The sequence below is a fragment of the Mixophyes fleayi genome, chromosome 3 (genome assembly GCF_038048845.1).
Source record: "Mixophyes fleayi isolate aMixFle1 chromosome 3, aMixFle1.hap1, whole genome shotgun sequence".
In the NCBI taxonomy this organism is placed as follows: domain Eukaryota; kingdom Metazoa; phylum Chordata; class Amphibia; order Anura; family Limnodynastidae; genus Mixophyes; species Mixophyes fleayi.
In genome coordinates, this window is record NC_134404.1 from 237,604,502 (window position 1) to 237,617,751 (window position 13,250).

General features: G+C 36.9%; 2 protein-coding genes across 5 annotated transcripts in view; one reads left to right on the plus strand and one right to left on the minus strand.

The window, feature by feature from the left end:
- Positions 1 to 230: 230 nt before the first annotated feature.
- On the minus strand, positions 231 to 11,807 carry LOC142144440 (uncharacterized). 3 transcript variants are annotated; one of them, XM_075203305.1, is made up of 6 exons: positions 11,639 to 11,807; positions 9,570 to 10,034; positions 8,613 to 8,725; positions 7,816 to 8,270; positions 2,476 to 2,934; positions 231 to 1,492 (listed from the first exon to the last, which is right to left on the minus strand). In XM_075203305.1, exons 4-6 carry the CDS (start codon positions 7,891 to 7,893, stop codon positions 971 to 973), a joined length of 1,059 nt encoding a protein of 352 aa, XP_075059406.1. In that variant the 5' UTR covers positions 7,894 to 8,270; positions 8,613 to 8,725; positions 9,570 to 10,034; positions 11,639 to 11,807; the 3' UTR covers positions 231 to 970. The 3 variants fall into 3 exon arrangements, with proteins under 3 accessions (XP_075059406.1, XP_075059407.1, XP_075059405.1); XM_075203306.1 differs by lacking the exon at positions 8,613 to 8,725; XM_075203304.1 differs by lacking the exons at positions 7,816 to 8,270; positions 8,613 to 8,725.
- Positions 11,808 to 11,822: 15 nt separating this feature from the next.
- Positions 11,823 to 13,250, plus strand: part of NUP133 (nucleoporin 133) — a 125,524-nt gene continuing 124,096 nt past the window's right edge. The window contains exon 1 of one of the 2 annotated variants that reach the window (XM_075203302.1): positions 11,823 to 12,277. In XM_075203302.1, coding sequence (XP_075059403.1) covers positions 11,970 to 12,277 — 308 coding nt within the window. In that variant the 5' untranslated portion in view covers positions 11,823 to 11,969. The remainder of the gene's footprint in view (positions 12,278 to 13,250) is intronic. The other variant, XM_075203303.1, reaches the window with a different exon arrangement.

Sequence of the window (13,250 nt, forward strand, 5' to 3'; positions counted from 1 at the left end):
GTCGTAGAGTATTCTCTCTCCCCTCCAGTGACAAACACACAAAAGGACTTGTTTTTATTAAACACATCATGGGAGGAAAATCAGGCCTTGGCCCATACTTTCAATGGGATGACTTTGGAACTTCCAGGTGGACTGTATAAAGGAGAGTGCATTACTAGGATAATTTTTACCAATGTAAGAAAAACATACAAATGTATAATAGTGACACTTGTAATAAAGACAGTCCCAAAGACATCTCACCCTCTTGCTTTATTTAGATATAAATAAGGCTTACTGAACAGCAGTTTAGGAAAAATGAAACGCAAAATAATAGGGGTGGTACTAAATTGGTAATAGAGTGCACTTCAAAGTGAGCCTTTCTGTGGCCCCCACAAAAGTTTGCAGTGTTTATGGAGACAATTCCAAAAACAGTGATGTTATGGAAAAGGCAGACTAACAGATGGATTTTTGCAAAATAAAATGCTGCACAATCTGCAGTCCGTTATTTAGGCTTTCTAACCATCCCTGGTATCTACAACTCGAGTTTCATGGATCAGGTCTGGTATTGCAAGTGCAATGACTGCTAATAATTACAACCTGTGACTATTCGAATGAATAACCAATAAGTTCTCTAGTATTGTTCCATATAAAATTGCTGTGCTAGGCCTGACCACTCGCCACCCAGCATTAAATTTAAAGGGAGGGGTGTATTGTTATTGTTGAGAAATCCCCTCCCCGATCTACTGCGTGTATGAAAAATAAAGACAGTTAAAAATTCAACTGTAGTGCAAAACTTTGGTAATACAAAAATCTATTACTTAAAATAAAGAAATTAAACAGCAATAATTAAAAACTTTTATATAAAAAACAGAATTATCAATGCATAATAAAAACAACTTAAATTATTACCCTAATAAGAAACTTTAATTGTAGTGTCCCAGTAAAAACACTAAAAAGTGTAGGATGACACATTTTTAAAAATGTGTATTGGCTATAAATGTTCTTCCTTGTACTGTGAAGGTTCTGTTACTTGTGAACCTGGGAGTGGGGACATACAAAAAGAAGTATTTGCCTTGACTTGCGTAGGACTGCAGTTATATTCATGATTAAAGGACACAAATTCTTGCCGGGGTGAGGTTGTTGCCTGAGGATTTGGAATATTATATTCAATAGAACTAGAGCAACTTGGTGGTTGACAAGCATAGTGTGGAATTTGAAACAGAGAGATGCTTGTGTCTTCGGTAAGTTTCTTCATCATTCCTTTGAACAAAACATCGGTTATAAGGACCTCTGATAATAGTCTTTGTTTGTCATCCATTTTGCGCAACTTTGCAGCAACAGTAACACCAAATGCATCAAATTCGTCTTCTTTTTGGTTGAGGACTGCAGCTGCTTCAGTAAGCAATTGTCTGCTTAGGTCGTCATTGCCGGTTTTTCTTTTTTTCTGGCTGTGTACTGGAATGGCTTGTCGTTGCATTTCAATGACTTCATGAGTTCGAGTACGAATACAAACCTAAACATAAATAAAAATATTTTACTTACAGTTGACTATTCAATTACTTTGTTGGAGTTGACAAATGTTGTTTTAAGATTTTTTCTTAGGGAGGGAGCCATTTACCTGTTTACATAAAGTGTATATTACTGCTACAACTACAATATTTTTTATATTCAGTACTCCTGCAAACTGTGAACTCACAGTATAATTTTACATTAAAGAATTAATTTATAGCAGATATGCAGTAACCCATAGCAACTAATCACATAATTGTGCTAATTGCTGCAGTGGATCAGTTGTGGGCTACAGGTGGCCCATGGACCTCCAGCGGCCTGGTGAGCCTTCACCTCCATTCACCAGCTCCTGATGTCTCAGCTTTGTTAAAACACAGAATAAGGCTGAACGGGATCAGCCTACTTCCGCTTCACATGATCGTCTCCACAAAAAGTGCACAGGTCATGCAGCACACCTGGGGAGGAGGCATGTGGGATCTGAGCACATATATGTGCATTTTGTGGCAAGTGACGTTTTGAGGGCATGTGGGTTTATATTGGAGCAAATGGGAGGTCTGCATTACATCCAGTGGAACTTTGGAGCAATTGAAGGGCATTTTGGGATGAATGATGTGGACGTGCAAAGGTCAAGTTGCGGCTGTTTTTTCAGTCTTGAAATTATGGGTAATGTGTGGCCCTTTTAAAGGTCAGAAAGCTGCACATGTAGCCCTTGAATTATATCAGGTTGGCCATGACTGCACTAGATTGATCAAGGATAACTTGTTGCAGTGGGTAACTTTATAATTTCAACTCTACTAGTAAATAAGAAACTGAAAAAGTACATGTTGTACAGGCCTCCGGTGCTCTTTTCAATTTTGTGCGACACATAAGCATATTCTATACGACTTAAGGAGTAAAGGATAACTTAGGAGTTTCAGCACACAAATTAAAATACATTTCTGTATATAATTTAACATGTCAATGCAATTTAATATGCCAATGGAATACCTGGGACAAGTTTGTACTTTCACCAACACTTTCTAGGCTGTCATCAGTATTTTCTTCCTCTTGTCGCATATCATGTGTGTCAGGATAATTGGATATAGATTGATCCTCTTGATCGATAGTAAATTTCAGAAGGTCAAAGTACCACAGCCGTGGTATATAAATATCATCACCTGTGGCACCAGATTTTCTTGAGGACTCCACTTTCTTTAATTCTTTTTTGAACACTGTTCGCAAATTTGCAATCTTATGTTTAACAAGATCTATGGTTGCTGTGGGACAAACTGTTCTGCAAAGACTCACTAATTTGTCATATGCATCTGCTTTTTTCTGTCTATTGGAATAATCAGCGCATTTCACTTTCCATAAGCAAGGAAAACCTCGGTACATTTCAATGAATTCCTTTAGGAAATCTGGATTCATAAAAATTTCTGTAGACATTTTCTTCTTTGCAATAATCACCTACAAAATAAAAATACTTACAATTATAATGGTATCTTTATTTCAACATTGACAGAATAAATATTATGTAAACAGAAAATTAATATTATGGACATGAGGTCCCACAGATCAGTGTCAATATAGATACATTTTAACACTGGGTTCCAACACATGTATTTTGTGATTGAGGCTAACAGAATATTTCTTTTGCCCCATGTTAATACAGTTAATATACACAGTTTCGGGTTCCCTGCAGATTACTTCTCATATTACATATTGTTCATAACAGGACATTTTTTAATTTTGATGTATACAACCCTCCTGGCCATAGTTCCAAATACAATTTGTTTAAAATTATTTATCAGCATGCCTTTTCTTTAAGCTTTGGGTATATCGATCAGAATATAAATTTTAATATCAAGAACCACAAAATTATTCACTGTAAATGAATTTAGTATGACTCATTTTTGGGGAATTAATTTTTAAGTTAAAATACTATAAACAGTTTTTAAGAATATATGATTTAAAAGGACATATCTACCCCTTTAAGCTAGTTATTTCTATAGTATTTTGATTGTTACTTCAACTAGAGAGACATGAATGATAGACCAAATAGTGGTATAACAGCAAAATTGAAAGTATTAATTTAAGACCATGTTTCTGTCAACCTTACATAAAATACCAAATCTGATCAATTATCTTGGCAAACTATTTTATGTTCAAAATTTTAATTATGTTATATAACAATGGATTTAGTAAATAATATGTTGTATTAAACATTAACTTTCTAAAAATTGTTATTAAGTGATTATAATATTTGTGTTGTATTTACTGGCTGAATAATCCCATTTTGATAAGAATAGCTAATAATTTTTATATATGTCTTTTGAGAAGACACCATTTGGAAAAGGTTTAGATGCTCTATTTTCTCAGTCCCAAACATGTTTGCCAAGCACTGTAATGGAGGATCCCCATAAGGACTTTATAGTCAATGTCTTTAGTAAGGAAATTTGAGAAACTACCTTTTCTGAAACCTTGGTATATATAACCTTATCTGGCTGAACTGCCTTAACCTATAAGCACCATGATTGAGGTGCATTTAAACGCTGGTTCAGTTGATACTTATATCAAAGGAAGCAAACTCATCCCAGAAGATTAACCATTTTGTTATATATATATAAATTGCTAATAAAGAATCTATATGTATGTTAAATGATCCCCACATTTTTAATTGAATTCTGTTAGCAATTATTTTGTATTGATTAATTTTGACAATAATTGTAGTACAAAGCAGTTATTGTGTGCACTGTATAAATAGTAACACCAGTGTCAGTGAATATGTCCCCATGTGAACTGAGATATTGGGTTCCAGTGGGAGCCTTCACAGCTAAGTGCATTGAGTGTTTGTACTGAAGTTGTGTGCAGGCACACAAAAGTCGACTCAAACTCAGGGATGGACTACTAAAGGGGATTTGAAGGCTGGCTAGCCTACAGAATGAGTTATATGGCAAACCCCATTGAATCATAGGCAATAAATATATGATCCACAGGACCTGGTGGAAGTGAACTCAAACATTTCCTTATTCCCACTTCCACCTAACGGTAGTGTTGAGACTGTTGCAGTGCGAACAGAAAAGGGACATGTGTGAAATAAATTCAAGCGGTTAGTTTTATCTTCGGAATTGAATGGCAGATTTCTATGGTGGGTTTCTTATTCGCCACATTCCCTAATAAGTCCATGGGACTTCCTCAATAATCCATTGCTTGTAAACTAAGCCATTGCATTACTACACTAAAGAAGATCCATTTGATCAGTTTCCAGAGCATGGACCATTCTATATTGAGAAAATAAATTATCTCTGTGGAACACTTTAAGTTTAAGTGACAGTTTCTCAGGCTGAATGGAACAGTTATTTTGATTGATATAAAGAAAGTATTAAGAGAGGGGAACAATCACAAATTAGGAGTCTCACAAAAAGACAGTAAAATTTTTTAAACAAAAAATAAGTTGTGTCCTGCCAAGGTTTAACACTGTTGGTTCCAATTTATTGGGAAGGGTATAAAGGGAGGAAGAATGATCAGAAAATATTCTAGATATTAAACTTCGCTACACCACCATATCAAAACCCCCCACATGGAGCTCTGCAAGCTCATGCACCACCGCCTATGAGAGTAATAGATGAGGCTGCAGACTCACCTCCTATTAAAATGACCGTTTACTTGATAGTTCAGACAGGTAGAGGGAGAGAGGGTAAAAGAGTAAAGGAAGAAAGTGAGGGAGATTTAGCGTATAGGGGTTAAGGAAGAGTCAAAAGAAAATACAAAAGGCCCCAATGCAGAGTTGGCCACAAAATAGATGTAATTTATGCCAAACAAACTTGCAAGTAAAAATAGTGCATCTACTCCTATATGCTGAGCTGCACAGATCTTAAGAGCCGGTTGAATCAACATGAGTAAATGTGTATGAGTAAAGCATGATGAAAAGCTGTTAAATGTATGATAATGCTGTCGATACATCAGTCATCATCATTAAGAAACGTAGAAGATCGTGCTTGCTAAGTGCCCACCCGCAAAAAAACAGCCCTTTGCTGTGTTGAGTGTGTGGTAATTAAGCAAGGGCCCTCCTTAGCAAGGGCCAGGTGTGAAACACTGCAATTCCTGCTTATGTGTGTGGCCTATTCATGATCATGTGTAGAAAGAATCCACGCAATTTAAGCCACGCAAACTGGTGTAACACTCACTCTGCATCAGGCCCAACCTAGAGAACTGGGTTAAGGATCTGCCAAAAATATTAATCATTGGAGAGGAATTGGAGATTGTTCTTACATGTTACAAGCGAAGTTGGAAAGATGTTATACAACTTCTAAATTAGAACAGTAACCAGCTGAGCAAGATTTAATGAATGGAAAGGGCACGACCTTGAAATCAGTAACTAGAGAATGTCTAAAACAAACTGAGTGGGCTAATATACATAATTTTAAAAAGAACAAGGGATAATTACCTGCTGGTTATTTACACAAGCTAAATATAGTTTTTGATGAACACTGCAAATGCTGCCGACAATGCAACACAGGTGGTTATGGCTGCAATCATTAAAGGGAATCTGCCCAATCGATATATCCTTTTACGCACTATTGCTGTAATATGGCAAAACCACTGGCAGAATCACCATTATTTACCACTGCTTAGCTTTCCAGTAAAAGAAAAAGCCATATACTGAAAATACAAGCTATTGATGTTTGTCAAATGCTCATGAAGCATACATGTATGGTAAAAGATGTACCCTGCTTAATCCACCTCAGCAAAGTTAACTTACACTGATGCATACTGGAAAAATGAAAAGAGAATAGGCAAGTCATCAATACAAGAATGATTTAATGGATAAACAGATTGAATGCAGTTGAGACAAACAAGGGTAAAAAGAAGGGTGATGAAGGTCTCATTGCTGTAAGGAACAAGAGGAAGTGTGTATTAAAAGCTTTTTCTATGTTTTGCATTAAAATGTGCGGACTATATTGTTAAGTCTATACTTTTACTCTTTTTAAAAAACAAAAACTTATCCGGAGTGATATTTCTTAACTGTCCTTGGATTTAAACTTTTTTGGTTTCTATATGAACTGCAATATTTTGTTCACAGGCAGAGATACCTCCATACTGTTAGAGAAAACAGTCAGACTGAGTTTCTGATAATTTACATTTTAAGAAGGTTTCCATGGCAGAATAATTTTACAATGAATAGCCTCCTAACATGAGAATTGTATTTTTGTGTTGTTCTCTATTATATATTTGTGCTACTTAATAAAATTGGGGAGAACAGAGATGTGGAAAAGGTATTATTTTAAAAAGAATAGCTTAGACAAATTACAATTCCTATTACATCTCCCTTCAAACAAGATTTGCAGTGTGGGTATGAGTAGCAAATGCCCCATATTATTGTGTCAAAATGACAGAACCCCTCCAGACATGACATAACGCTAGATGAATACGGTATTTTAGTCTGCTTAGTTCCTCAACTTTGTGTTTGGAATAGCTCCATTGCATTCCAATTTATGCATGGGTTTCTGTACAGTCACAAACCTAAATATTAACAAAATATATAAATTGTATGCTCTAATGATAAAGATTAAAAAAAAGGCAGTATAAAATAAACACTGAAAAACAACTGCATGTCATAGAATAAAAGTGTGCAGTTTTTTTGGCTAACAATTATCTGAAAATAAATATTTTTACATGAGTAATACTACTTTCTCTCAGAAACATAGGTTTCAAAATGATTGGTTTAAGAAAAGCTACCAAATTGAAATATGTGATTAAATTCATCTCTTAAAAAGTATTTTTTTAGGAAACCTATTTTGGACTTGTTTAACCAGGGTATAAAAAGGAGGTAAGTGAAGAAAACATTTTGTCATCCATTACTGTGGAGTAAGAAAAAGGACTGACAAATGAAAAAAAGACACTATTAATCTCCACTAATAAGGTACTGGATACAAACAATTAGAACTGAATATACTTGTTAGCACTATCAGGGTGATAATGACAAAGTGCAAAACCACGAAAAACAGCGATGAACTTACCAGGAAGAAGGTGGGGGAAAAAATCAGGAATCCAGGGATCACTGTCATAGACCTGTATTACCTGGATCTTGGGGTTGCCAAGTCTCCAAATAAACTATTATACAATACCTCCATGCAAACATGCTATTTGTAAGGGTTACTAGAAGAATATCCTTACTGTCAAACATAAAAATACTCAAGCTACTGGAGGTTGCCTAACACCATTTGGACTTAGGAACCAAGTGCTATGGTCTAATGAGACTAAAATGTAACACTTGGCCACTGACACCATTAATACGTTTGGCATCAGAAGTAGAAGGTAAATCAAGGTTAAGAAGTTCATACCCACCGTGAAAATTGACGGCGGATCATTGATGTTGTGGGACTGTTTGCTGCCACTGGCCCTTGTTAAGATCAACGGCATCATGAACTAAATATTATCAGGATATTCTGGCAGAAAACATGGTTGCCAGTGCCAGAAAGCTGCACCTTGGATGCAGGCGGACCTTCCAGCATGACAATCACCCCCAAAAATAGCTCAAAAGTAACAAGAAATGTTTGGCAGGTAATCATCATTTCTTAATGGCCATCTCAGTCTCCAGACTTCATTCCCATTGAAAACCTGTGGTTTGAATTGAAGAGGGCAGTCCATTAGCGTAGCCCTTAAAACATGAAGGATCTGGAAAAAACTCCATGAAGAAATGCGTTTTCCAAGTTTATTTAAAATTATAAGATATGTGTTGATATCCATACAGAGGAAGTTGTACCAAGTTCTAGAAACAGGGGATCCAATAATTTTGGAACCTATGTTTTTGAGGAAAAAAATAGTATTACTCATGTAAAAAGTTTCTGTTTTTTAAATAATTGCATTAGAATAAAAGTCTGTAGTTTTCCCATTGTTGTGGCCTTGACATGTAACACTATCTGCACTGTTTGTTTTATACTGCCTTTTTGTTCATTTTTATCAAGCGTCAGTGATTCTGGAGCCCTATGTATTCATTTATAAAAAATAATTGTAAACTAGAATATTTGTACTGTTATCTATTTTATCACTTACAAATGGCATATTCCAGACCTAAAGAAACACTTTAAGACTAAAAATTGGGTTTTAAGATTTGTGTGTCTTATGATCTGATGGCTACCTACCCTCCAGGGATTTGTGCAGTTGTTATAGCTACCATGCAGAAATCACTTGTAGCTCTGTTCTACAGCGTGGAAGAAGCAGAAGATAGAAGTCCCTTCCTTGCAGATCCTAATCCCTGCAAAGAAAAGTTACAAACACCTGCTGAATAGTATAACTATGCAGTGGTTGCTTGTTTTTCAATCTGGGAATTGACAATTAGGAGACACTGAGGACTGATGTCACTCCACTGCAACTCCTGAGCCCAGTATCAGAGCAAGTTTACAAGTAGCCACTGCAGAGTCAATCAAGCAGAGACCCAATAAATTATGGGGGCAGTTGACGATCACAAAGAGAAAGTTGGGTGCCCAACAATCCCTAGAGACGGAGGTGGAACACAATGTGAACTGTGTATGTATTTGTATGTATGTATGCTAAGGTGTGGCAATAGCTGCATTTGTTCTAATCTTTGTTCATTATTTTCCCTTCCCTCTGACATTTTGCTAATGTCTATGGTCCTCATAATACAATAACTGTACTAATTTTACAGTGGAAGAGTGGCAACTGACATTTGAGGATTATAGGAATTTTTCCAGCTGTGGGGGAGTGACTGCGCTACCTACACAACGTGAATATTGTACTCCCACAAACAGTGAACTCAGTACGATTTTACACAGTACAATAAATCTATGGGGATTACTTATTAACAAAGTGCGCATATATTGTAAACCATAACAACCAGACACTCATTTGCTTATATAGATAGATCAAGGCTAATTTGTTGCTGAGTGTTACTACAAATTTGTACTTTGTAAATAACTATCTGTCCTTATTGTACAGTATTGTACAGACTTGCTGTGTTTTAGTCAAAGTTGCTCTATATGGATTTATGCGGTAAAGGATAGTCTTATAAATGTCTGTATAGAAATCAGAGTACATGCAAATGTTATTTAATATGCCAATGGAAAGTATGAATTTCTTACCTGGGACAAGTTTGTACCTTCACCAACACTTTCTAGGCTGTCATCAGTGTTTTCTTCCTCTTGCCGCACATCATATGTGTCAGAAAAGCTGGATATAGATTGTGTTTGCGCCTCCTGATCAATAGTAAATTTCAGAAGGTCAAAGTACCACAGCCGTGGTATGTAAACATCGTCACCAGTGGCACCAGATTTTTTAGAGGACTCTACTTTCTTTAATTCTTTTTTGAAGACGGTTCGCAAATTTGCAATCTTATGTTTAACAAGTTCTATGGTTGCTGTGGGGCAAACTGTTCTGCAAAGACTCACTAATTTGTCATATGCATCTGCTTTTTTCTGTCTATTGGAATAATCAGAGCATTTCAGTTTCCATAAGCAAGGAAAAGATCGGTACATTTCAATGAATTCTATTAAAAAATCTGGGTTCATTAGACACTCTGTCGACATTTTCTTCTTTGTAATGATCACCTACAAACAAAAAGAAAAGAATAAAAAACAAGTAAATATAGAGTGCTAATACTTTCATTTCAACAATTAATGTATTTTGTCTTTTGAGATCCATATATAGCCTCACTAGAAAGGAAACCAGTAAAACCTTTATTTTTCCATTCTAATAAATATTATTATTTTCTTTTGTTAAGCTAAAACACCAAACATTATTAGAGACCTGTATTTACAACAATAAAAAAAAATTTTTTATGCGCATCAAACATCAGATAGTTTGACGGTTTGCAAAGAGCTGGTGACTCTTAAATCAGAGGTGGACAAAACAATGTAGAATTCAGGAGCCAGAGAAAGTGTATAGCTACTACTCAGTTTCTTGCTGTGCAGTTATGAGAAATTGTCATATACTAGTCACCAGTAATTGGTGCATTTTGTACTCCTGTCAACAGAATTTTTTATCGTTTGTGGCCTAGTTCTCTATACAGGAGTCTGTTTTTTTATACAGGCCACCAGACTGAGTTCAGCTTTATATAGTGGTCAACTATAGTCTGGCTGTTCACTGACTATATTAGAGCAACAATGCAAATTGAAAATCACACAGATGCTCCAGCAGGATATATATGTTTTGTATTTGTATATATTTAGGCACTTTTATATTAAAAGTGTCTGCATTAAACATATAAATCTTCTATATAAACTTTCGCTGTATATTATTTGTTTAGACCCTTTACTATTATGTCTGTGTGTTTTGTCAGTTTGTGTTTCTGTTTAGCGCAATTCCACCAAAATTAATCATACTGAAAGACAATATATTAAATCTGTTGTATATATAAAAAGTACTGTTGTCTGTTGCCATATTTGATATCACTTCTGAAACTGAACTAAAAAGATAACAGAATCTGATTGTTTGGGTAACATGTTTTTTTAACAAAAGACAGTTCTTAGATTGTAGATGTGTTTCTGAGGCCTTTATATATTTATAGTCAATGAAGTATATCACTTGCAGGATTTACTGAGAACCACTGAAACAAAGTTTAATTGAACGGTAGACCAACATTTCTGTTGGACTAAAGGCTTTTATCGTCACTGTAGACCCCAATTGAAACACTAATGAGTACATAATTAAGCAAGAGCTGTCCTTCTTTTATGACACTGCTTTATTGTGATTCGTCACCAGCCTCTCGCCATTGAACCATGAGTGCTGCAGCCTCCCTGTTGTTTATATATTAAAACATTCACCATACCAGCATTTTGGAAAGGCTCTCAGAACTAAATGAGTTTTTAAATACAAGATTCGAAATTACGTTATTACATATTGTGTCTCTTTATTGTATTTAGTTTTCTTTAGTATTTCGTTTATAGATCAGTTCATCCACTGCTAGAGTACTGTGTCAACAAACGATCCAAAGGATGATCAATCGATTGTGATACAACAAATAACCAAAAGCGTACATTCCCCAATCAAACTTGATGCGCAGAAACAAACACTTAAAAATAAACCCCAAAACTTAATTTGAATTCACGTTTACTGTCAATACCCACTCCCTATAATACTACCACCCTTATACATGTTTTTCGTTCCCTCTTGAAATCTTTTGCTCCATTTTGTTTCCCCCCCCCCCCCATACCTCGTACTGGTGCTCCTTTTCACTGCTAGCCACTCAGCTATGTAACCCCTTCCCCGGCAGTCACGGGTTGTACAGGTCATGGCTGAAGGGGCTGGCCTGAATGCATTGCCTGGTAACACACGTTGCCAAAAGAAACAAAAAAAAAAAAAACAGGATTCGACCAAGCACCGTTTTGTTCCCGGTCAGATTTGATACCCGGTGTAGATTTGTTATACACACTGTAGAATGTCGGCTGTTCTGTACAGAGAACGCTAAACTGTAAGAGCTCCAGTCAGAAGCCACCTCCTACACCGCGCTGGGTGAGGACGCCGTCCAGTGTTCTAGAACACACATGCACAACGCTGCGTTGCCGCCTCTCTCACGTCATTTCCAGCAGCCGCTAGTGTCACATTGCCGCTACACGCACGTTTCTCTTCCCCAGCTTTGTGGCGGGAGTGTTGTTTTTAAACCGTGCTACCGAGCTGGGAGACTCACGATGTTCCCGTCTCCCCGCGCTCAGGCTGTGGTGACAGCCCGGCGTCCACTTGGGGGTCGTGCTCCTGGCGTCAGGAAGAGCCTGGGACCTGGAGTTCCTGGCGGATCCTCGCCCTCCACAGTTTTCTCACCCGTTGGGCGCAGAGTCACAGTCAGTGGCGTGCGGTGAGTGAAACGTAACGCACAGCGGGTTACACAAATGCGTGCGGTATGCATAGTTGTCCCTAAGTTCAAGGTACAGATCCAGGTCCAAGATCTATTCTTGAAAATGTCCAAGTTTCTTGGTTATAACCCGCTGTAATGGAAAACTTGTCATATTGTGTGTGTTTATTTACAGAGAGAGATTTTTGTCCCAGCCTGAGATATACAGTTATTAGAAATCACTAAGTAGACATGTGCTTTTTGCGCTAAGTGTTATTGTCACAGTGTTTAGAAAATACAGCTAAACAATACAATTGAGCAAACATTGAACAACATCAGAAGACATCCAGAAATAGCCTACATCTGCTCCAACCTGACTTGGCAGTGGCACTTCATCCCTAACTACAGTTGTCATAGTAACTATTTCTTTTTCTTTTCCTCAGTTTCTTGTATTTACCCCCATATCTTCTGACTGCTATTAGTACCCTGGATCTTGCTTCCTACTTCAAGAACAAGATTGTTAAGATCAGACTAGAAATGGTAGCCTTTTCCTTAACTAGCAATCCGCTCAGTTCCTTCCCAGCACATTCTGACACACTCTCTTCATTTGATCCCAAAAATGAAAATTAAGGGGCTCATTTATCAATATTTTTTTTGCTGTAAATCCCTCCCAAAATGGCTGTTTTTAGGTGATTGCTGCAAATCTAAGTACTCTTCAAATTTATTATTGGTGCATTTGCTTTGCATTTTTTCCCCGACATATATAGCGTCCCCAAAGATGTCTATGGGGACTGTTATATACCGCAATTTACCAACTTTTGTAAAAACTTTTACACTTGTGGTAATGTACGCCAGCTCAGGGGGGCGTACATTACCATTTCTGATAGTTTACAAGCGCATGTGAAGCCCTGTCACCTGACCCAGGTCCTTCGGGTCAGTGCTGTTAGGATGCCTGTGCGCATGCCGAGTTATCAATCGGCACGTGCGCACAGGGTTT